Source organism: Scyliorhinus torazame, chromosome 16 (assembly GCF_047496885.1).
Source record: "Scyliorhinus torazame isolate Kashiwa2021f chromosome 16, sScyTor2.1, whole genome shotgun sequence".
Taxonomy (NCBI): domain Eukaryota; kingdom Metazoa; phylum Chordata; class Chondrichthyes; order Carcharhiniformes; family Scyliorhinidae; genus Scyliorhinus; species Scyliorhinus torazame.
In genome coordinates this window covers 153015811-153034345 of record NC_092722.1, presented here as the reverse complement: position 1 = coordinate 153034345, position 18535 = coordinate 153015811, and the positions used below count along the sequence as shown (strand labels likewise).

The following is an 18535-nucleotide window of genomic DNA, read 5'->3' as shown; positions in this document are numbered from 1 at the left end:
TAGAGCGCCCAATTCTTTTTTTTCTAATTAAGGGACAATTTAACGTGACCAATCTACCTACGCTGCACATCTTTTGGGCTTGTGGGGGTGAGACCCATGCAAACACGGTGAGAATGTGCAAACTCCACATGGACAGTGACTCGGGGCTGGGATCGAACCTGGGTCCTCAGCGCCGTGAGGAAGCAGTGCTAATCACTGCGCCACCGTGCTGCCCTTAAAGGCATTTTTATGGGGTGAAACGGTTGATTTTGTCGTTTGTCTGGGCAGGTAAGGTGGTGAGGGTTTGGAAGACAGTGCTTCAGAGAGGGCAACAGTCAGATGTTTGGCTCTTCTGAATCTAATGTATTATTATTGGGCGACAAACGGCGAGAGGTGCGGGGCTGGGGTAGAGAGCCGGAGGCGATGTGGGTGAGGATGGAGGCAGCCTCTTGTAGGAGGTCGAGGTTTTGGGCGCTGGCAATGGCGCACTCCCGTTTGCCCCAGGGAAAAACTTGGGTAGTCCAGTGGTGGTTGCCATGTTGAAGATATGGACGTAATTTCGGCAGCAGTTTAAGTTGGGGGCGGGATCAAAGCTGATGCCGATGAAAGAAAATCATGCATGTGAGCCCGCGAGACTGGATGCTAGGTTTTGGGGATTGGAGAAGTGGGGATGATGGAAATGAAGGACTTATTTTTGGAAGTGCGGTTTACTGGTTTGGAGGAGAAGTTTGGGATTCGGGGTGGGGGGCCTTTAGGTATATGCAGGTGAGAGATTTTGCAAGGAAGGTTTTCCTGATGTTTCCAGTGACACCTCCCTCCTCGTTAATGGAGGGTGTGTTGTTGGTGATGGGCTTGGAGGGGGGGGGGGTATCATCTCTGCGATTTATGGGAAGATTTTGGACGAGGATACGGTGTCACTGAAAGGGGCTAAGGCCAAGTGGGAGGAGAAGCTGGGGGTGGTATTGGAGGCGGGGTTGAGGTGTAAAGTGTCACATGTGAGGCTGGGATTAATACAGTTAAAGATGGTGCAGAGAGCGTACCTGACGAGGTCGAGGATGAGCCGATTGTTTGAGGGGATGGATGATACTTGCGAGCGGTGTGGGAGAGGTCTGGCTAACCATGTATGTATGTTCTGGTCCTGCCCTAAGTTGCAGAAATTTTGGGGGTCGTTTTCCAGCACTATGTTGGTAATCTTGCACTTGGATTTGGAGCCCAGTTCCCTGGGGGCCACGTTTGTGGTGTCGGACTTGCTAGAACTGCAGACTGGAGCGGGGGAAGACGTTTTAGGCTTCACCTCATTGATTGCTCGCAGGCAGATCCTGTTGGGGTGGAGGTCAGCCTCTCCACCCAGTGCCTTAGTATGGCTTGGGGATCTGATGGAGTTCCTGTATTTGGAGAAAGTTAAGCTTGTTTTGAGGGGGGCGGGGAGGGGCGGTGCATGGAGAGGTTCCACAAGTGATGAGGTCTGGTTGCTCTTTGCATTAAAGATTTGGTTACCGTCAGCTATTCTTTGAATGATTGGTGTGTTTGTTGGCAGTATTGGTTAGGGGGTTTCTGTTGTTCTCATTATATTGCATTATTTTGTTTTCTGTATAAAATGTTAAAAAACAATAAAAATATTTTCAAAAAAAGGTCTACATCTAACAAACCCAAACAAACAAAGAACTCTTAGCTCAGTATCTAAAAAACAACTATAATGAGCTGCAGAGAACCCTTCAAAACTTCACCCGCGAACTGACTCTTATGTCAGCATGAGAATCCTGACCAGAGATAACAAAATACAGTTATAAAGGACAAGATACCAAGACCCCATATACCTTGCCCTCCAAAAGGAGGCTATATATTACCATAACAAACAGAATCCCACATAGAGCAAAACCAAAATCTAAACAAGAACTATTCAACTCCAACAAGAACAAGAAAAAACCCTAACAATGTAATAATTAGTCATATCCATCGACGGGGTGAGAGAGACTGCCCATGACATCAAGGTGGCATTTGATCGAGTATGGCATCAAGGAGCCCTAGCTGAACTGGAATCAATGGGATTCAGGTAGAAAATTCTCTGCTGGTTGGAGTCATATCTAGCATAAAGGAAGCTGGTTGTGGTGTTTAGAGGTCAATCATCTCAGTTCCAGGACATCACTGCAGGAGTTCCTCAGGGTCGTGTCCTAGGCTCAACCATCTACAGCTGCTTCATCAATGACCTTCCTTCCATCAATTGGTCAGAAGTGGGGATGTTTGCAGATGACTGCAGTGGTTCAAGGAGGCAACTCACCACCTCCTTCTGAAGGGCAACTAGGGATGGGCAATAAATGCTGGCTGAACCAGCCCACATCCCGTAAATGATTTTTAAAAAAAATCCGAAAATTGCCTCTCTTGGCGCCTCGAAAAAATAGTATTTTCCCATCAAAGTTACTCTGAGCCGAAGTGGGAGACCAAACCAACCGGATTCCACTTTTATACAGGGCAGCCTTGGCTCCATTGAACACATCTCTATTACTCTCCAGCTCCGCACCCATGTGTTGATAGAACCTGATAGAGTGGCCTTCCCACTTATAATAATGGTGTTCCTTCATTCATCTCAAAACCCTCTCCTTTTCACTGAAGCTGTGGAACCTCATCATCGCTGCATGCAGTGGATCATCAGGACAAGTCCTTGGCTGGAGTGCACGATGGGCACGATCCAACTCAGGTGGGATGTGAATCCACCCTCTTACCGAACATACCTGAGAAGTACTCCATGAGCTTCTGCTCTCAGCCTTCTTTTCCTTGACTTATTTGGGCTTTTCAGTCTTACAAGATCTTTAGTACAACAATTCTGTGGTTTTGGGAGAGTGAACAATCTGTGGCACAAGAAAAAGGGCAAAACAGCTAGTATTCCAGCGGGTGCCACCGTGTCTTTGCCCTACATTGGCACCAATATTTCCTTCGGCATGGCCTAGGTTACACTCATTTTTCAGCCACTGATTGGTGGGAAATACCAGAAGTAGGGCAAGGGATGCCAGTGCCATCGGTTTAAGCTGCGATCATTGTGTATATAGAACAGGGAACCTTACCTTTCCCCTACTATAATATTGCATTATAAGTCATTCATAAATTTAAATTAGAAAATATTTTTGAACACTCTAGGAACACGCAGATACATGTGTTAGTCAGCAGCTATGATAAAAGGTACATTACCTGTTTGATGGTGAAGTCATTAATAAGGTGATGGTTGTGTTCATTCAGGTTGCAGTGCAATGACACACAGTCACTCTGGTACAGCAGATCCTGCAGGGTATAAACTCGCTGAACGCCTAGAGATCTCTCAATACCATCAGGCAAATATGGATCATAAAATATTATATTAAACCCAAAGATTTTGGCTCGAACAGCAACAGCTTGGCCGACACGACCTGCAAAACACAAGGCGAGCATGGTGTTAAGAGTTTGTGTGTCAGCAACAGTGTCAGCTGAAAATATCACTGATTGATGCAACCAAAGCAGTATTTCAGGACATTCAGAGCAGGATTATCAGGCAAAATCTTATAAATGAACAACATAATCAAAAGCTTAGTCAAAATAGTGGGTTTTATGGAGAAATTTAAAAAGCAGGTTAAAGAGGCAGAGAGATTTTCGGAGGGATAATAACCACCTTATTAAGTGTGCAGGTACTCTTGTTCAAGTGCGAACTACCAGTAGTCCCTGTCACACAGTCAGCGCAGAAACATCCCAATGTGGGAGAATTGGCAGCAACGTGTTGGAATCATAGATTCTCGCTTTGCTGGTCTCAGCTAACACTTCCAGAGTTCCTGCAGGGAGCAAGCTTTGGTATATTCCCAGCTACTTTGTCTTGATTAAGGACAGAAAATTGGTGATGCTCCCAGTTATTTTGGCCAATCAATGAAAGAAAGGCATTAGCAAAATTCTTGAAGATGCCTGCAGATTTCATTTATCTATGTGGTTAATACAGCGTGACAGGAACATGGGAACACAGAAAAAAATGAATAATTAAGTTGACAAGAACATATGCCTGAGAAATGGAGTCTATGCGCCCATACTTAGGTTGCTATATGTGCCCTTAGTGACCTAAAATATCTTGGTCATGGACATAAACAGGGAGTTTGGGGGGGGGGGGGAAGAGAGAGAGAGAGAGAGAGAGAGAAAGAATGACCATCACCGGCAAGCCATATTTGCTCAGGGCGTTTAGGGAGAAATTTGCCTACCTGAATCTCAGCAAGGAATGTGTGCGAGAGGACATCCTTATTAAAATAAGCTACTTGTTGCGGCCACAACTGTGACTGTGTCTCGATATGGGCAGCAGCAGTCTGGGCTGGATACGTGGGGAGTAGCAGAGTGTCAGGGGTGGGAAGACAAATTTGGTTTTCTTTTGAGGACAGTAGACATGTGCTCAATGGAGCCAAAGTCATTGTCCAGGGAAGCGTTTTGTAACATGATGATGGTCATCATCATCATGCTGGAGGACGGATAGATGAATTGACCCTTGAAGCCTCTTTTGTACACTGTAAACCGCAGCTGTCTGAGCTTTCACTGTAGCACTCAAAATGTTGGATGGCTGCTACTTATGCTGCAATGGAAAGTGCAACATTGGCCCTCAGATGCTGCTAAATGCTTGGGTTTCAATGTAAGTGCATGGAGTTGGTCACCATTTCATTGCTGAAAAGGATGGGTTCCAAGTTCCCCAAAAATCCCATTAACTGCAGGTTCCCAAATGCACCCAGCATTCTGTTGTGCCTACCCATCAGTGTTCTGCTGTAGACTGCCCCACTGAAGTCCAGGTTCTCCAAGCGGAAACACCCTCCAGTGAACTGGCACCTACACTATCCTGGCCCCTACTCTGGGTACATTCATGCCCGCTGTCTCACCATGTGAAGATTCCACCTTTAATCTATCCTCTAAATTCTACTGCCATATCTGAACTGGAGGCCGCGAGTATAAAATCAAATGACAGTGCTATGTCTTGACCATCCCTGTCTTGTTGGTATTCCTCCATTGCCTGGCTGGGTTGCACCTCTCGGGTGTTTGAAAGGAGCGAAAGGCCAAGGATAGGGTTTATCGTAGAGAGGTGGGAAATACAAAAGGTGCATGTTTCCACCACTTGCAGCTTGTAAATCACAACAGGGCGGGGGGGGCGTGTGGTGTGAGGTGTAGGATTCAGGAGGAGGATACCATCTTCAACGGCTACATCTGTGCTGTTGGTCATAGCCTCAGTGGGAGGATGAGGGTCTCAATAATAAACAGCATAATCTCTTCCAGGGAGTTAAGACAAGCAGGAATGCCCATACCCCTCCAGTTAGTTTCTGCTACCTCCAGTTATGCACTATTTTGTCTTTAAGTATGTCAGTGAATATCATGCAATCTGTTTGGCTGATGTGACTTGTCATGGTCGAATAGCTGGTAGTGATTACAAGCTGAGAGTCGTAAACGTGAGAAATACCAAGGGCCCGATGATGCAGTTATCCATCCTGGTAGGTGAGTGATAGAGTGTGGTGATTTGAGCAATGTGTGAGGCTAGTGGTGCAATGGTAGTATATGACAGTTCCAAGATGAATTTGGCGAGCTTGATTTCACATTTGAGGTAATTGAACCTCTTGAGGCACTGCCTCCAGATCCTCCTGGCTTGATGCCTGACGTTGACCTCCGTAGTGGCATGGTAGCACAGTGGTTAGCACTGTGGCTTCACAGCTCCAGGGTACCAGGTTCGATTCCTGGCTTGGATCACTGTCTGTGCGGAGTCTGCATGTTCTCCCCATGTGTGCGTGGGTTTCCTCCAGGTGCTCCAGTTTCCTCCCACAGTCCAAAGATGTGCAGGTTAGGTGGATTGGGCATGCTAAATTGCCCTTGATGTTCAAAAAGGTTAGATGGGGTTATTGGTTTACTGGGATAGGCTGGAGGTGTGGGCTTAGTGCTCTTTCCAAGGGCTGGTGCAGACTTGATGGGCCGAATGGCCTCCTTCTGCACTGTAAATTCAATGATTCTCTGATTATCTCCCATTGTCTTTTCAACGTTTCTCTGGAGGGCCCCTGGCCCCCTGCAGATTACAGAACATCTCTCCTTCCTTTCCACCTTCTTCACCAAGATCTCCAGTGCACTGCTGAAGCTCGCTCTCGCTCTCATATTGTGCCATTTTTCACTGTTTTGCAGATCCAGATCCTGCCAACAGCTGCTTCAGCCACATTGCGCCTGCACTCTTCCCCACAAAAGAGAGGCTTTTAGCAATGCTAGCAAGTTACGATTTAGTGCCCCCTGCTGATGGGTACCGCCAATAAGAAACGAGTGATTCACCTTGTTGCATGCTGCAAGCATTCTATTGAGCAGGGAGCAAGAAGTTGGCATGACTTCTACATTATATCCAATGAATGTGGTTTAATACTGAATCACAAAACCCATGCCTGATTTTTGGAGGCTACCCAATTTGACCCCCTATAATTTTTGACAAAATCAATATTTGAAAATAAAATAATTTTAAGGCACAAAGATTATAAATTAGGATACATCTTGGTATTTGCTGGGCATAACGTTCATCTGCAGACAGTTGCCTTTTGGTTTATTAAACAGTTATTGAAATAATTTGATCATCCTGCAACTCAGCTTTCTCACCTAATGGTGAAAGTTTAGAATTTAGCTGAAGAATAATGTCAATCGCCCTCTATAAGCTGCAGTGCACATCTTTCTGATTTGAGTCATGTGCACAATATATAAAGTGAAGCCTTTTAAAATACAAAATACTTCAAGGTGACCTGAAGTAGCTGGCATTCAGGTGATTCTGTTCTGCCCCTCTGGCCCATCGCTATCATTTTACAGCTGCAATCCAGCATTGTGCTTTCATCTCACAATACAAAACCATAAAATCCGTTGCTAAGTCCTTAATTTAAGTCACCATAAGCCTCAGGAGACATTGCCCATTTAATGCCAGCATTTCAAGGTCACATTTTAATACTATAATATAGGTGTCACTACTTCAACACCTACAGAGGATAGAGACGAACGATGCACTAAAAGGTTTCCTTCTGTTGTCTGCATCATATTCCCAACAAATAGATTAACATTTTATCTTGCCCCACAAGAATATTTTTCCAATTTCATGAAAGAGGTTGTTGACTAGAATGTCATTTGTAACTTGTTGTCATGGCAGTTTCTGGTTAAATGGATTTTTAATTGGGCATGACTAGGACAACTGTCACGGCTCGAGCTGAGGGCCCTGACACATATTTAATGAAGAGTTTCTGATAAAGAAGAACAGCTGCAGTGTAATCACTAGGTCATTAGACACAATGTCATGCTACTCAATATCCTATGGACAAGCCAGTGACCCAACTACCAAATGCAGGTAAAATATTTCTATATGTTTCCTTACAAAACTATACATTTTAAGTACAAACTTGGTATTAGCATCAGCACGTTTATAGGCTTCCTGAGAGTGACAAATGTTTAAATGCTCAATTCGCCATTTTTGCCAAGGTAAAATAACACAATTTATGTTACAACAATGATACTTGGGCTAACGAGTGGCAAGTTACATTCATGCCACAAAAGTGCCAGGCAATGACCATCTCCTACAAGAGATGATCTAACCATCGCCCCTTGAAGTTCAATGACAGTATCATCGTGGAATCCCCCACGATCAACATCCTAGGGGTTATCTTTGATCGGAATCTGAACTGGACTAGCCATATTTATACTGTGGTTATCAGAGCAGGTTAAAGACTGGGAACCCTACAGTGAGTAGCTCACCTCCTGACCCCCCAAAGCCTCAGTTCTGACTGTCCGACAGCGCAGCGCTCCCTCAGTACTGACCCTCCAACAGTGAAGCACTACCTCAGCACTGATCATCCAACAGTGAAGCTCTCCCTCAGTATTGATTCTCTAACAGTGCAGCACTCCCTCAGTACTGACCCTCCGACAGTGCATCGTTCCCTCAGCACTGAGCCTCCGACAGTGAAGCACTCCACTGCCTCAATACTGAGGAGCAGCACTCCTCAGTACTGACTCTCCGTCATTGCAGCACTCCCTCAGTCCTGACTGTCCGACAGCGCAGCGCTCCCTCAGTACTGACCCTCCAACAGTGAAGCACTACCTCAGCACTGATCATCCAACAGTGAAGCTCTCCCTCAGTATTGATTCTCTAACAGTGCAGCACTCCCTCAGTACTGACCCTCCGACAGTGCATCGTTCCCTCACTGGCTTGTCCATAGGATATTGAGTAGCATGACAGTGTAGCACCTTCCAAACCCACGGCTACCACCATCTAGAAGGACAAGGGTAGCAGATACATGGGAACCCCACCACCTGGAGGTTCCGCTCCATGTCACTCATCACCGTGTCTTGGAAATATATTGCCATTCCTTCACTGTCACTGGGTCAAAATCCTGGAACTCCCTCCCTAACAATACTGTGGGTGCACCTACACCTCAGGGATTGCAACAGTTCAAGGCGGCAACTCATCACCACTTTCATAAGGGAAACTGGGGATGGGCAATAAATGCTGGTCTAGCCAGTAATGACCACATCCCATAAATGAATAAAAAATAAAAAGATTACCGACCTGGTTAGGAAACTGGCTGAGCAGCAACAGACAGAGAGCAAGGGATAACGTCCAATTGGTAGAATGTGACTGACTAGTGGGGTCCTTCAAGGGTTTGTGTTGGAACCTCAATTCTTCACCATATTTATTAATGACTTAAGATGATGGGATATAAAACCTCATATCCAAGTTTGTAGATGACACAAAATGAGTTGTAACCAGTGTGAATGGAAGCATGACATTTCTATGGGATACTGATCAATTAAGAGAATAGACAGAATTGTGGCAAATGGATTTCAATGGAAGCAAATATGAGATCATTCACTTTGGTTCTAAAAAGGATACTTCCTGAATGGTGAAAAGCTAAAGACAATGGAGGTCCAAAGAGATCTGGGGGTCTAGGTCCATAGGTCATTAAAATATCATGGGCAGGGAAATAACTGAAAATGCTAATGAAATGCTGGCCATTTTATCTAGACGGTTAGGAAGTCACGCTTCAGCTATATCCGATATGACCATACTTGGATTACTGCAAGCAATTTTGGGCACTGCACCTTAAAAAGGATATACCGGTCTTGGAGAATGCGAAATGTAGATTTACCAGAACAATATTAAGTCTCCATGGGGTTAAATTATGAGGAAAGGTTACATAAACTGGGGTTGTGTTCTCTGGAATTTAGAGGATTGAGGAACGATTTAATCAAATTTTCCAAGGTGTTAAGGGGGATAGAAAGGCAGATTGAGAGAAACTATTTCAGTTGGATGGGGATTGGAACTAGTGGGCATAGTCTAAAAATTAAAACCAGATCTTCTGCATGCAAAGGGTCGAAGGTTTGGAACTCTATCCCACAAAAAACAATTGCTGCTCGCTCAATTGTTGATTTTAAAACGGAGATTGATAGATTTTTGTTAACCAAATGTATCAATGGTTAATGGGGCAACAACAGGGATATGGAGTTATGTGCAAATATGCAATGATTTAACCAAATGGTGGCCAGGTTTGAGGGACTAAAGGGCTTACTCCTGTTCCCATGTTGCTTAAAGCAGGGGCTGATGCCAATTGAAATAACAGTGAACTGGCTGAGGTCAGATAAGTCAGAACAGATGGGAGACTGGTCTCAGGATCTTTGTGGTCTGAATAGTTTCACTTTCCTTGGATAAAGTCAGCAAGATATTTGCGTCACCGTGGTTGCTGTTATGAACATATTTTCGACATCCATATCCACGATCAACGTGCAAGATTATCATAGATTATCATAGAATTTACAGTGCAGAAGGAGGTCATTCGGCCCATCGAGTCTGCATCGGCTCTTGATACCCAATATACATTTATTTTGCAACCTTTCAGCTTGGTTAACATCACTCGGTATTGGAATACTGGCGGGATTCTTAAGAAAATTAATTATCAAAATAATTAGTCAGCAAAATTCTCATCTGCAATTCTGTTAAACTTACTCCATAGAACTCCTAAGCATCATGTTGTGGGTGGTGATGACTTGCGTGATACATTTCTACCAGTAGTGGCAGAGAAATTACAAAATACAACTGGTACACCGATATTTTACTGGCCTTTTATCCAATCTAAGTGAGCACTGAACCTGGATTGTAATGATTTGGTCAAACACTTTATAACCAATGTTAGCTGCGTGGGTGCACAGGGGTTCAGCAGTTCAGAACATACTGCACAATGCGACAAACATGCGCATTGATACCCGCGTGTGCTGCAATCTTAAAAGCGACTGTGCAATACAATAAACAGGCTGTGCGCAAGTAAAAAAAATGAGAAGGAACGATAACCCGCATCTATATAGCACCTTTAGCATGGCAAATCATCCCAAGGCACTTCCCAGGAATGTATCAGACACAAAAAAAAACCCAATACAGTGCAACACAAATTCACAGTCAACATTAGAGAGCAATCAAAATGTGTGATGTGTGGTGCCTGTTGTCAGTTCACAGCTTTTCAGAACACCGCTTGCTGAGAAAATACTGATGGAAAATGACAGTACTGATGAAAAGGAACTTCAGCAGTGTCTTACTGGCCAGTGCACTAAATGGCTCCAAGGTCCTACTGTGGGGGAGGTTACAGATCTATGCAATCTCTCTTCCAGCTATTGTAATTGAAAGAAGGGCGCTGGAACAGGCCAGCGGAAATAATTGTTTCCCATGTAAAAATGAATTACTATTGACTGTACTGTTTAAAAAAAAAAGAACTCGCAAAAGATATTTAAAGGGATACAACACTGTTGAAATGACAGCTCTCTCATGTTATCCTCTGATTGCAGATAAGCTGAAAGCTCACTTAACATTGTGATAAATGTAGATAATTTCACGAAAGAGAACTACTGAACCCGAGTTACTTTGCTTCATTTCCTGTTTTGAGGTGAGGAAGCCAATATCTGGGCAACCTTTCGTCTCTGAATTTTGTTACATTGTACTCGCACATATCTATGTAAATAAAGTTTGTTATCAAAAGCAGCTGCAACAAACCATTTTCTGTTCCTTATGAAGTCAAGGAAATTAACTTCCTGTCCACCTTTCGGTGGAAGGCAGGCAAAATTATTAGGCTAGGCACCTAAAACACCTGAATGATCTGCTTTGTTGAATCTTGGTAAAGAACAACTGGATAGCACTTGATAAAATGCAAGCCTCATATCAACCCCTCTAGCGCGATTCTCCGGAAAGATTTTGAAGTGTGGTAGCGAGCGGGAACTGCCTCGAGCTTCCCGGCGCTCAGCCCAGCAAGGCTATTCATTCAATTGGTCCACTTAACGAGGCCCCACGGGCTTCTCGCCGCAAATGTAGGCCGCTAGCTGATCCGGCAGCACCATGTTCGCCAGCCCTCCGCTAAGCAGGTCAAGCCGCACTTGAGCTGCACTTGCTCAGCCAACCCCAGCCACCTCACAACAATGGTGCCCCAAGATTCGGGGATGCAGGCCTGGAGAGGCTCCTGGATGCAGTGGAGGCCAGGAGAGATGTCTTTGTTCCCCCGAGGGCAGCACGGCTGTGCATGTGCCGTCGACAAGTACACCGGGGCCCTCCATCCAGAGGATGAGGTCAGCATCTGGCTGCCTCCATCTCTAATGTGTATCCTGGGGAGACACTAAAATGTAGCGGTAGAGCTAGGAGGGCCCACTGCGGCCGGGTGCATGGACAGGGCATTCCGAGTGGGAGGGGAGGGGGGTGTTCAACGGGGGAGTGGAATGTCCCGGGGTGGGAGCCACCACTGTTTGCCAGTCTAAAACTCTCTCCCAATGCCTTACAGATATTGAACCCTATGGCAGGGATTTTGGACCAGCACAACTTTCCCTACTGGTGCTGCTGCTAGGCCGGGCGGCCAGGCGCCGGAGACGGCAGCAGCATCAGCAGATGCTCGAGGCGGGGAACCTTGTGCCAGACCCCACTCCATACCCTGGGGACCTGGCCTCCCCTCAGGCCAGAAGGGGACGTAGAGGGGGAGTCTCGTGATGGCCTAGAGTATACGGGCGTTGATGGTCGTTTGATCAAATGACGGACAGCGAGTGGCGCAGGAGCTTCGCCTCAACAAGGGGATGGTGCGGCACATGTGCCAATACCTCATGGATGTGACACCACATGGAGGAGGAGGACACCCGCTCTCTGTGGCCGTCAAGGTCATTGCAGCTCTGAACCTTTATGCGTCGGGATCATTCCAGAACTCGAGCGGGGACCTGTGTGGCATCTTGCAGGCCACAGCCCACAGTTGCATCCTACAGGTCACGGATGCACTTAATGCTGGGCGGAAAAGTACATCAACTTTGGCATGGACCAAGCCAGCAAGATGTCCGGGCAGCAGGATTCTCTGCCATCACCGGGATGCCACAGGTCCAGGAGGTAGTGGATGGCATCGATGTTGCCCTGCGCTCACTGGGCTATCTGGGAGTGCCTTACATCAACAGAAAGGGGTTCCACTCCCTCAACATACAGCTCATGTGCAACCACACATGAAGATAATGCACGTGTGTGCACGCTTCCTGGGGACTGTCCATGACAGCTACATTCTGGGGCAGTCAAAGAGCACTGCCCCAGGATGGGCGGCTGGTTCTTGGGGGATAAGGGGTACCCGCTGAGGACCTTAAGTGATGACAATTGTTTTTTGCCACACTACGGCAAGATCCCGATTTCCCCTACGGTAGCGAGAGTGCATCGAGGCCGGAGGACTGTGCCCCTCATGTTTTAATTGCACAAAATCTTGCAGACGTCACTGGAAAACTTTATAAACACCAAGAAACAGCTATGTATTTTGAGCAAAATACTTCTGGATGATTGGTTTGACACCCAGGCAGGAAGAAAACAAAATTTAATGTGGCACACGTGACATACGGTACAAATGTGATCCCAATCAGAAATACAAGTACAGAGATGGAGTAATAGGCATAAGTCATATTTCAACGAGGAAATTATAGGCAGGCAGATATTAATTTCCCACCCATTTGAATGAATGGACCGAAGCTCAGGGATTACACTCTATGATATCCTGAGAAGTGCTCCCTGTGAAGACCAATTCTCCCTAGTAATGATTCAGAACAGATTGGGCCCTAATAACTGGACTTTCTGCCCCCAGAGGGTGACAAGCTGTTGCCAAATTACATTAATCATTCTTTTTTCCTCTATTCTCCACCCCGTCCCCCAAACACTGGCAACAAATCCCAAATGTGAGGCTACATTAAACTTAAATCCATTAAATAGAACAGTTTAAAGAGTACAATAAAACCCGCAACATTTACTTTTTGCAATTCTATTTGATCAAAACTACCAAAACTTTCAATTAGCAGTAACATCTTCTGCAGTACATGTAAAAGAGATTTTTAGAAAGTGAGCATTAATTTTGATTCTTGATTTTTATTTCAGCAAAATCTGCTTTCAATAATTTTGGTAATTAGCGGTAAAGCAAGCCCAGCAACAATTTGCACCATTCTCGACTCCCCAGATACTGAACCAGTCTGTGTCACAATGCAGCAAGACCTGGACAATATGCAGGCTTGGGTTGACAAGTGGCATGTAAATTTGTACAAGTACCAGGCGTGAAGATCTCCAATAAGAGAGAATCTAACCATCACCCCTTGACATTCAATGTCATTAGCATCACTGAAACTCCCTCTATCGACAATCTGGGGTCACCACTGAGCAGAAACTGAACTGGACTAGCCATATAAATGGTGTGGCAACAAGAGCAGGTCAGAGGCTGGAAATCATGTGTCGAGGAACTCCCATTCTGACTCCCTAAAGCCTTTCCACAATCTACAAGACACAAGTCCCATGTGCGATGGAATGTGCTCTGCTTGCCTGGATGAGTGCAGCTCCAACAGCAGTCAAGAAGCTCTATACCATCAAGTACAAAGCAGCCTGGTTGATTACTCTCCCTTCCACAAACACTCACTCCCTCCCTCCACCAGTGACACACATTAGCAGCAAACCCATAACTGCCACCATCTAGAAGGACAGGGCAGATAATACACTTGAATACTACCATTTGGAAATTCCCCTCCAAGTCACTCACCACCTTGAATTGTAAATGTATCGCCCTTCCTTCACTGTCACTGAGTCAAAATCCTGGAACTCCCTCCCTAACTGCACTGTGGATGTACCTACACCTCAGGCACCGCAGCAGTTCAAGAAGGCAGCACCACCTTCTCAAGAATTAGGGATGGCAATAAATGCTGACCTTGCCAGCAAAGCCCACATACTTTGAATTCATTAAGAAATCAGCACTGCAGTCCTGAACGCTGACAACATTTAGGTTTGTGCTGATACGTTGCAAGTGATATTCATGTCACACAAATGCCAGATGAACATCACCAGCCAGACAGAATCGAACCCTCTCCTCCTTGACACTAAAAATATTACTATCACCGAATCCCCCACTATCAACATCCTGGGGGCTACCGTTTGTCAGAAGCTGAACTGGACCAACCATATAAATACTGTGAGGTACAACAGCGGGGGATTCAGCAGAAAGTAATTCACCTCCTGACTCCCCAGGCCCTGTCCACCATCTACATGGCACAAGTCAGAAATGTGATGGATTATTCTTCCCTTGCCTGGATGAGTTTTAAAATCTAAGATAAAGAACGGAAGATTTACCGAGAATTTGAAGGAAAATGTTTTCACCCAGGGGGTGGTCAGAATCTGGAACTCACTATCTGAAAGGGTGGTAGAGGCAGGAATCCTCATGACACTTAGAAAGCCTTTATATGGACACTTGGAACGCCATAGCGTACAAGGCTACGGGCCAAGTGATGGAAAATAGGATTAGAATAGATAGGTCTTTGCTTAGGGGCTGGTTTAGCACAGGGCTTAATAGCTGGCTTTTAAAGCAGACCAAGCAGCGCGGGTTCAATTCCCACACCAGCCTCCCTGAACAGGCGCCGGAATGTGGCGACTAGGGACTTTTCAGAGTAACATCATTTGAAGCCGACTTGTGACAATAAGCGATATTCATTTCATTTCATTTTCATTTCATTACGGGGAATGCTTAGGAAATCAGAAGCACAAAGGAACCTAGGAGTCCTTGTTCAAGATTCTCTTATGGTTAACGTGCAGGTTCAGTCGACAGTTAGGAAGGCAAATGCAATGTTAGCATTCATGTCGAGAGGGCGAGAATACAAGCAGGGATGTACTTCTGAGGCTGTACAAGGCTCTGGTCAGACCCAATTTGGGTATCTAAAAGGATGCTGGCCTGGGAAAGGGTCCAGAGGAGGTTCACAAGAATGATCCCTAGAATGAAGAGCTTGTTATATGAGGAACGGTTGAGGACTCTGTATCTGTATACATTGGAATTTAGAAGGATATGGGGGGATCTTATTGAAACTTGTAGATACTGCGAGGCTGGGTAGATTGGACATGGAGAGGATTCCACCTGTAGGAAAAACTAGAAGCAGAGGACACAACCTCAGGCGAAAGGGACGATCCTTAAAAGCAGAGAAGAGGAAGGATTTCTTCAGCCAGAGGGTGGTGGATCTGTGGAACTCTGCCGCAGAAGGCTGTGGAGGACAAATCACTGAGTGTCTTTAAGACAGCGATAGATAGGATCTTGATTAATAAGGGGATCACGGTTTAGGGGGAAAAGGCAGGAGAATGGGCATGAGAAAAATATCAGCCATGATTGAATGGCGGAGCAGACCCGATGGGCCTAATTTTGCTCCTCTGTCTTATGGTCGGCACAAACACGAGGACCTCTTGAAATTCTGTAAAACTGTGACTCCATGAGTTGAACTCCAACAACATTCAAGAAGCTCAAAACAATTCAGGACAAACAGGCCGCTTGATTGGCACCCCATCCACCACCTTTATCATTCACTCCCTACACCACCGCTGTATGTTCGCAGCAGTGTGGAACATCTACTCAAAAAGGTTCCTTTGACAGCATCTTCCAAAGCCGTAACTTACACCACCTAGAAGGGCAAGGGCAGCAGATGTATAGGAACAGCGTCACCTGCAATTTCCCTCCAGGTCTCTCAGCATCCTGACTTGGAACACTATCACTGTTACTTCACTTTCGCTGGGTCAAAATCCTGGAACTCTCTGCCTAACAGCTTTGTGGGTGTACCACCACGGATTGTGGTGGTTCAAGAAGACAGCTCATCACCACCATTGCAAGGGCAATTAGAGGTAGGCATAAAGAATACATTTTAAAAAAAATCTATGTCTTACATATTATAACTGAAATACTGTGTTTGTATAATTCAATAACATCTTAGGATACAGCAAAATAGAACAATGCTGCCGGCTGATAAACCCGGATGTATCTCAACCCCTTGGTCGCCTTGTGAATTTGGGCAACAACAAAAACTTATGTTATATTCATGGTGTACCTTTAAGGTAATAAAGCTTCTCAAGGTGCATCACAGGAGCATTATAAAACAAAGTATGATACCGAGACACACAAGGAAATATTTGGTCAGGTATTAAGTCAGACAAAAGCTTGGTCAAAGAGATATGTTTAATGGAGTGTCTTAAAGGATGGGAGTGAGATTGAGAGGCACGAGGAGGAAATTCCAGAGTTTGGAGCCTAGGCCATCAATGGCGGAGCAATTATAATCAGGAATACAGAACATGAATACATAAGAGTTAGATGAGTGGAGATACCTTGGGAGAGTACTGGGGTTGGAGCAGATTACAGCGATAGGGAGGTGCCAGGCCATGGAGGGATTCAAAAAGAAGCTTGAGAATTTGAAAATCAAGATACTATATGACTGGGAGCCATTGTAGTGCACAGGTGATTGGGGAACAGGACTTGTCGCGAATAAAGACATAGGCAGCAGAGCTTTGGATTAACTCAAGTTTACAAAGTGTAGAATGTGGTCTGGTGTGCATTGGAAAACTCAAGTCTAGAGGAAACAAAGGCGTGGATGAAGATTTCAACTGGAGGCGAGTTGAGATGCGGGTAAGTCGAGCAATGTTACAGAAGGTGAAAATAGGCACTCTTAGTAATGGTGTGAATAGGAGATCGTAAACTCATTTTGGGATCAAACGTGACGCCAAAGTTGTGACCATTTAAAATGGAGCTGCAGAATTACCTGCTAACCTGCCCTAATGCTGCTGACTCCAATTGTGCATTGCAAGAGTCAAGGGCACATGCCGAAGTCAGTGGTTCTTTGTTTAAATACACATACCGAGTTCCAATAACGTCTTTGGAACCTGACTGCAATATTAACCTCTTGTGGCTTCCATGTCAGGTCAAACCCACTATGATTGGGAGCCAGGACCTGAAGCCAGCACCAAAACATTTAGTCACTTTTAATTCTTTAGCGTTTTGTTGTGGCCCAAGAGAAGCAAGAGTTACTTGGACAATCCTTCGTTCCTTCAAGTGAAAACATGACCACTGAATTGAAATACAACCATCCAGATTAAGGCTCTGAAAGCGATTAAATTATGTCTCCACTTTCATAATTTTAATGAAAAGCATACTAAGCCCTCAGTTACAATTTTTACATGCTTAATCTGCATAATGATGAAGATTTTCAAGTTATTAAGTTGTGTCAAAAGCTGAGACAGAAAGTAGCCCTAACTTCACGTTCCGTTTCGCCCTATCCTACACAGTGCTTACCAAAACCGATGAGTCCTAGAGTCTCCCCTCGGATTCTGGCTGCTCCCGATGCCACTTCACGGATCTGCTCGACACTTTGTACCCGGGTTCCCTCGCGCAGTGCCTGGTATAGCCAGGTGTTCCGTCGGTATAAGTTAAGAATGTGACATAGGGTTGAATCAGCTGTCTCCTCCACAGCTGCTGCTGGGATATTACAGACTGCAATCCCTGCACAAGAGGAAAAAAACACATCAGGGTAGGGAAAAGAAAGAAAAGGTGACACAAAATCTAGTGAGATGCATTTTCTTAATGCATCATGGGTTTCATTAAAAGGGGTTTAGCACAATCGAGCATCAATAACAGTAAATATCAGCGGTGTTTGTTGGTGAAAAAATAGCAATGAGGAAATCCAACTGCCCATTACTCTCACGAGAATCCAAAACAGGTAATTTATTCACTAATTCTGTTTTCCCTTTTAGATTCTTTGTCTTTGTTTTATTTTCCTAATGTATTACAACTACACTCCCAGAAAATACCTTCGGCTCTAGTTTTATGTTTTCTACAATTTAAGGAATGTATCTCTCCAAGTTCACCACTCTTTGCCAGAAGGTGCAGACTTATACTGAGCTATGGGGTGCAATCAACCACCTGAGTTGTGTCCAAAATGTGGTGTGGTGCTGCCGGTAGATCCCTCTTCCGGGATCTACCCAACTCGCCAAGCCTCAAGGGATTGGCCAGCAGCACGGTTCCCGCCCAACTGTGGCGGCGCTGGACACGGTCCTCAGCCGCCACGCCGGGTTCCCGAACAGCTGAGACCACACGTCCTGCGCCATCATGAACTCGGCCCATCGGGGGAGGGCCTTCAGGTGACGTCCTGATGCCGCCCCAACGGCGTGCTGCTCGCGCAGCTATGACGCCATTTCGGACGGGGCGGAGCGTGCGCAACCTGCATAAAACAGGCCCCGTCCCCGAATCCATCGTAA

At 45.4% G+C, this 18535-nt stretch overlaps 1 protein-coding gene across 7 annotated transcripts in view; it reads right to left on the bottom strand.

Moving 5' to 3' along the window:
- ctbp2a (C-terminal binding protein 2a) overlaps nucleotides 1–18535 on the bottom strand; it is a 433668-nt gene that overhangs the window by 43536 nt on the left and 371597 nt on the right. For all 7 annotated transcript variants that reach the window (XM_072479240.1, XM_072479239.1, XM_072479241.1 and 4 more), the window contains 2 exons: nucleotides 17574–17780; nucleotides 3163–3377 (listed from right to left, as the gene is read on the bottom strand). In XM_072479240.1, the coding sequence (XP_072335341.1) occupies nucleotides 3163–3377; nucleotides 17574–17780 (422 nt within the window). The remainder of the gene's footprint in view (nucleotides 1–3162; nucleotides 3378–17573; nucleotides 17781–18535) is intronic.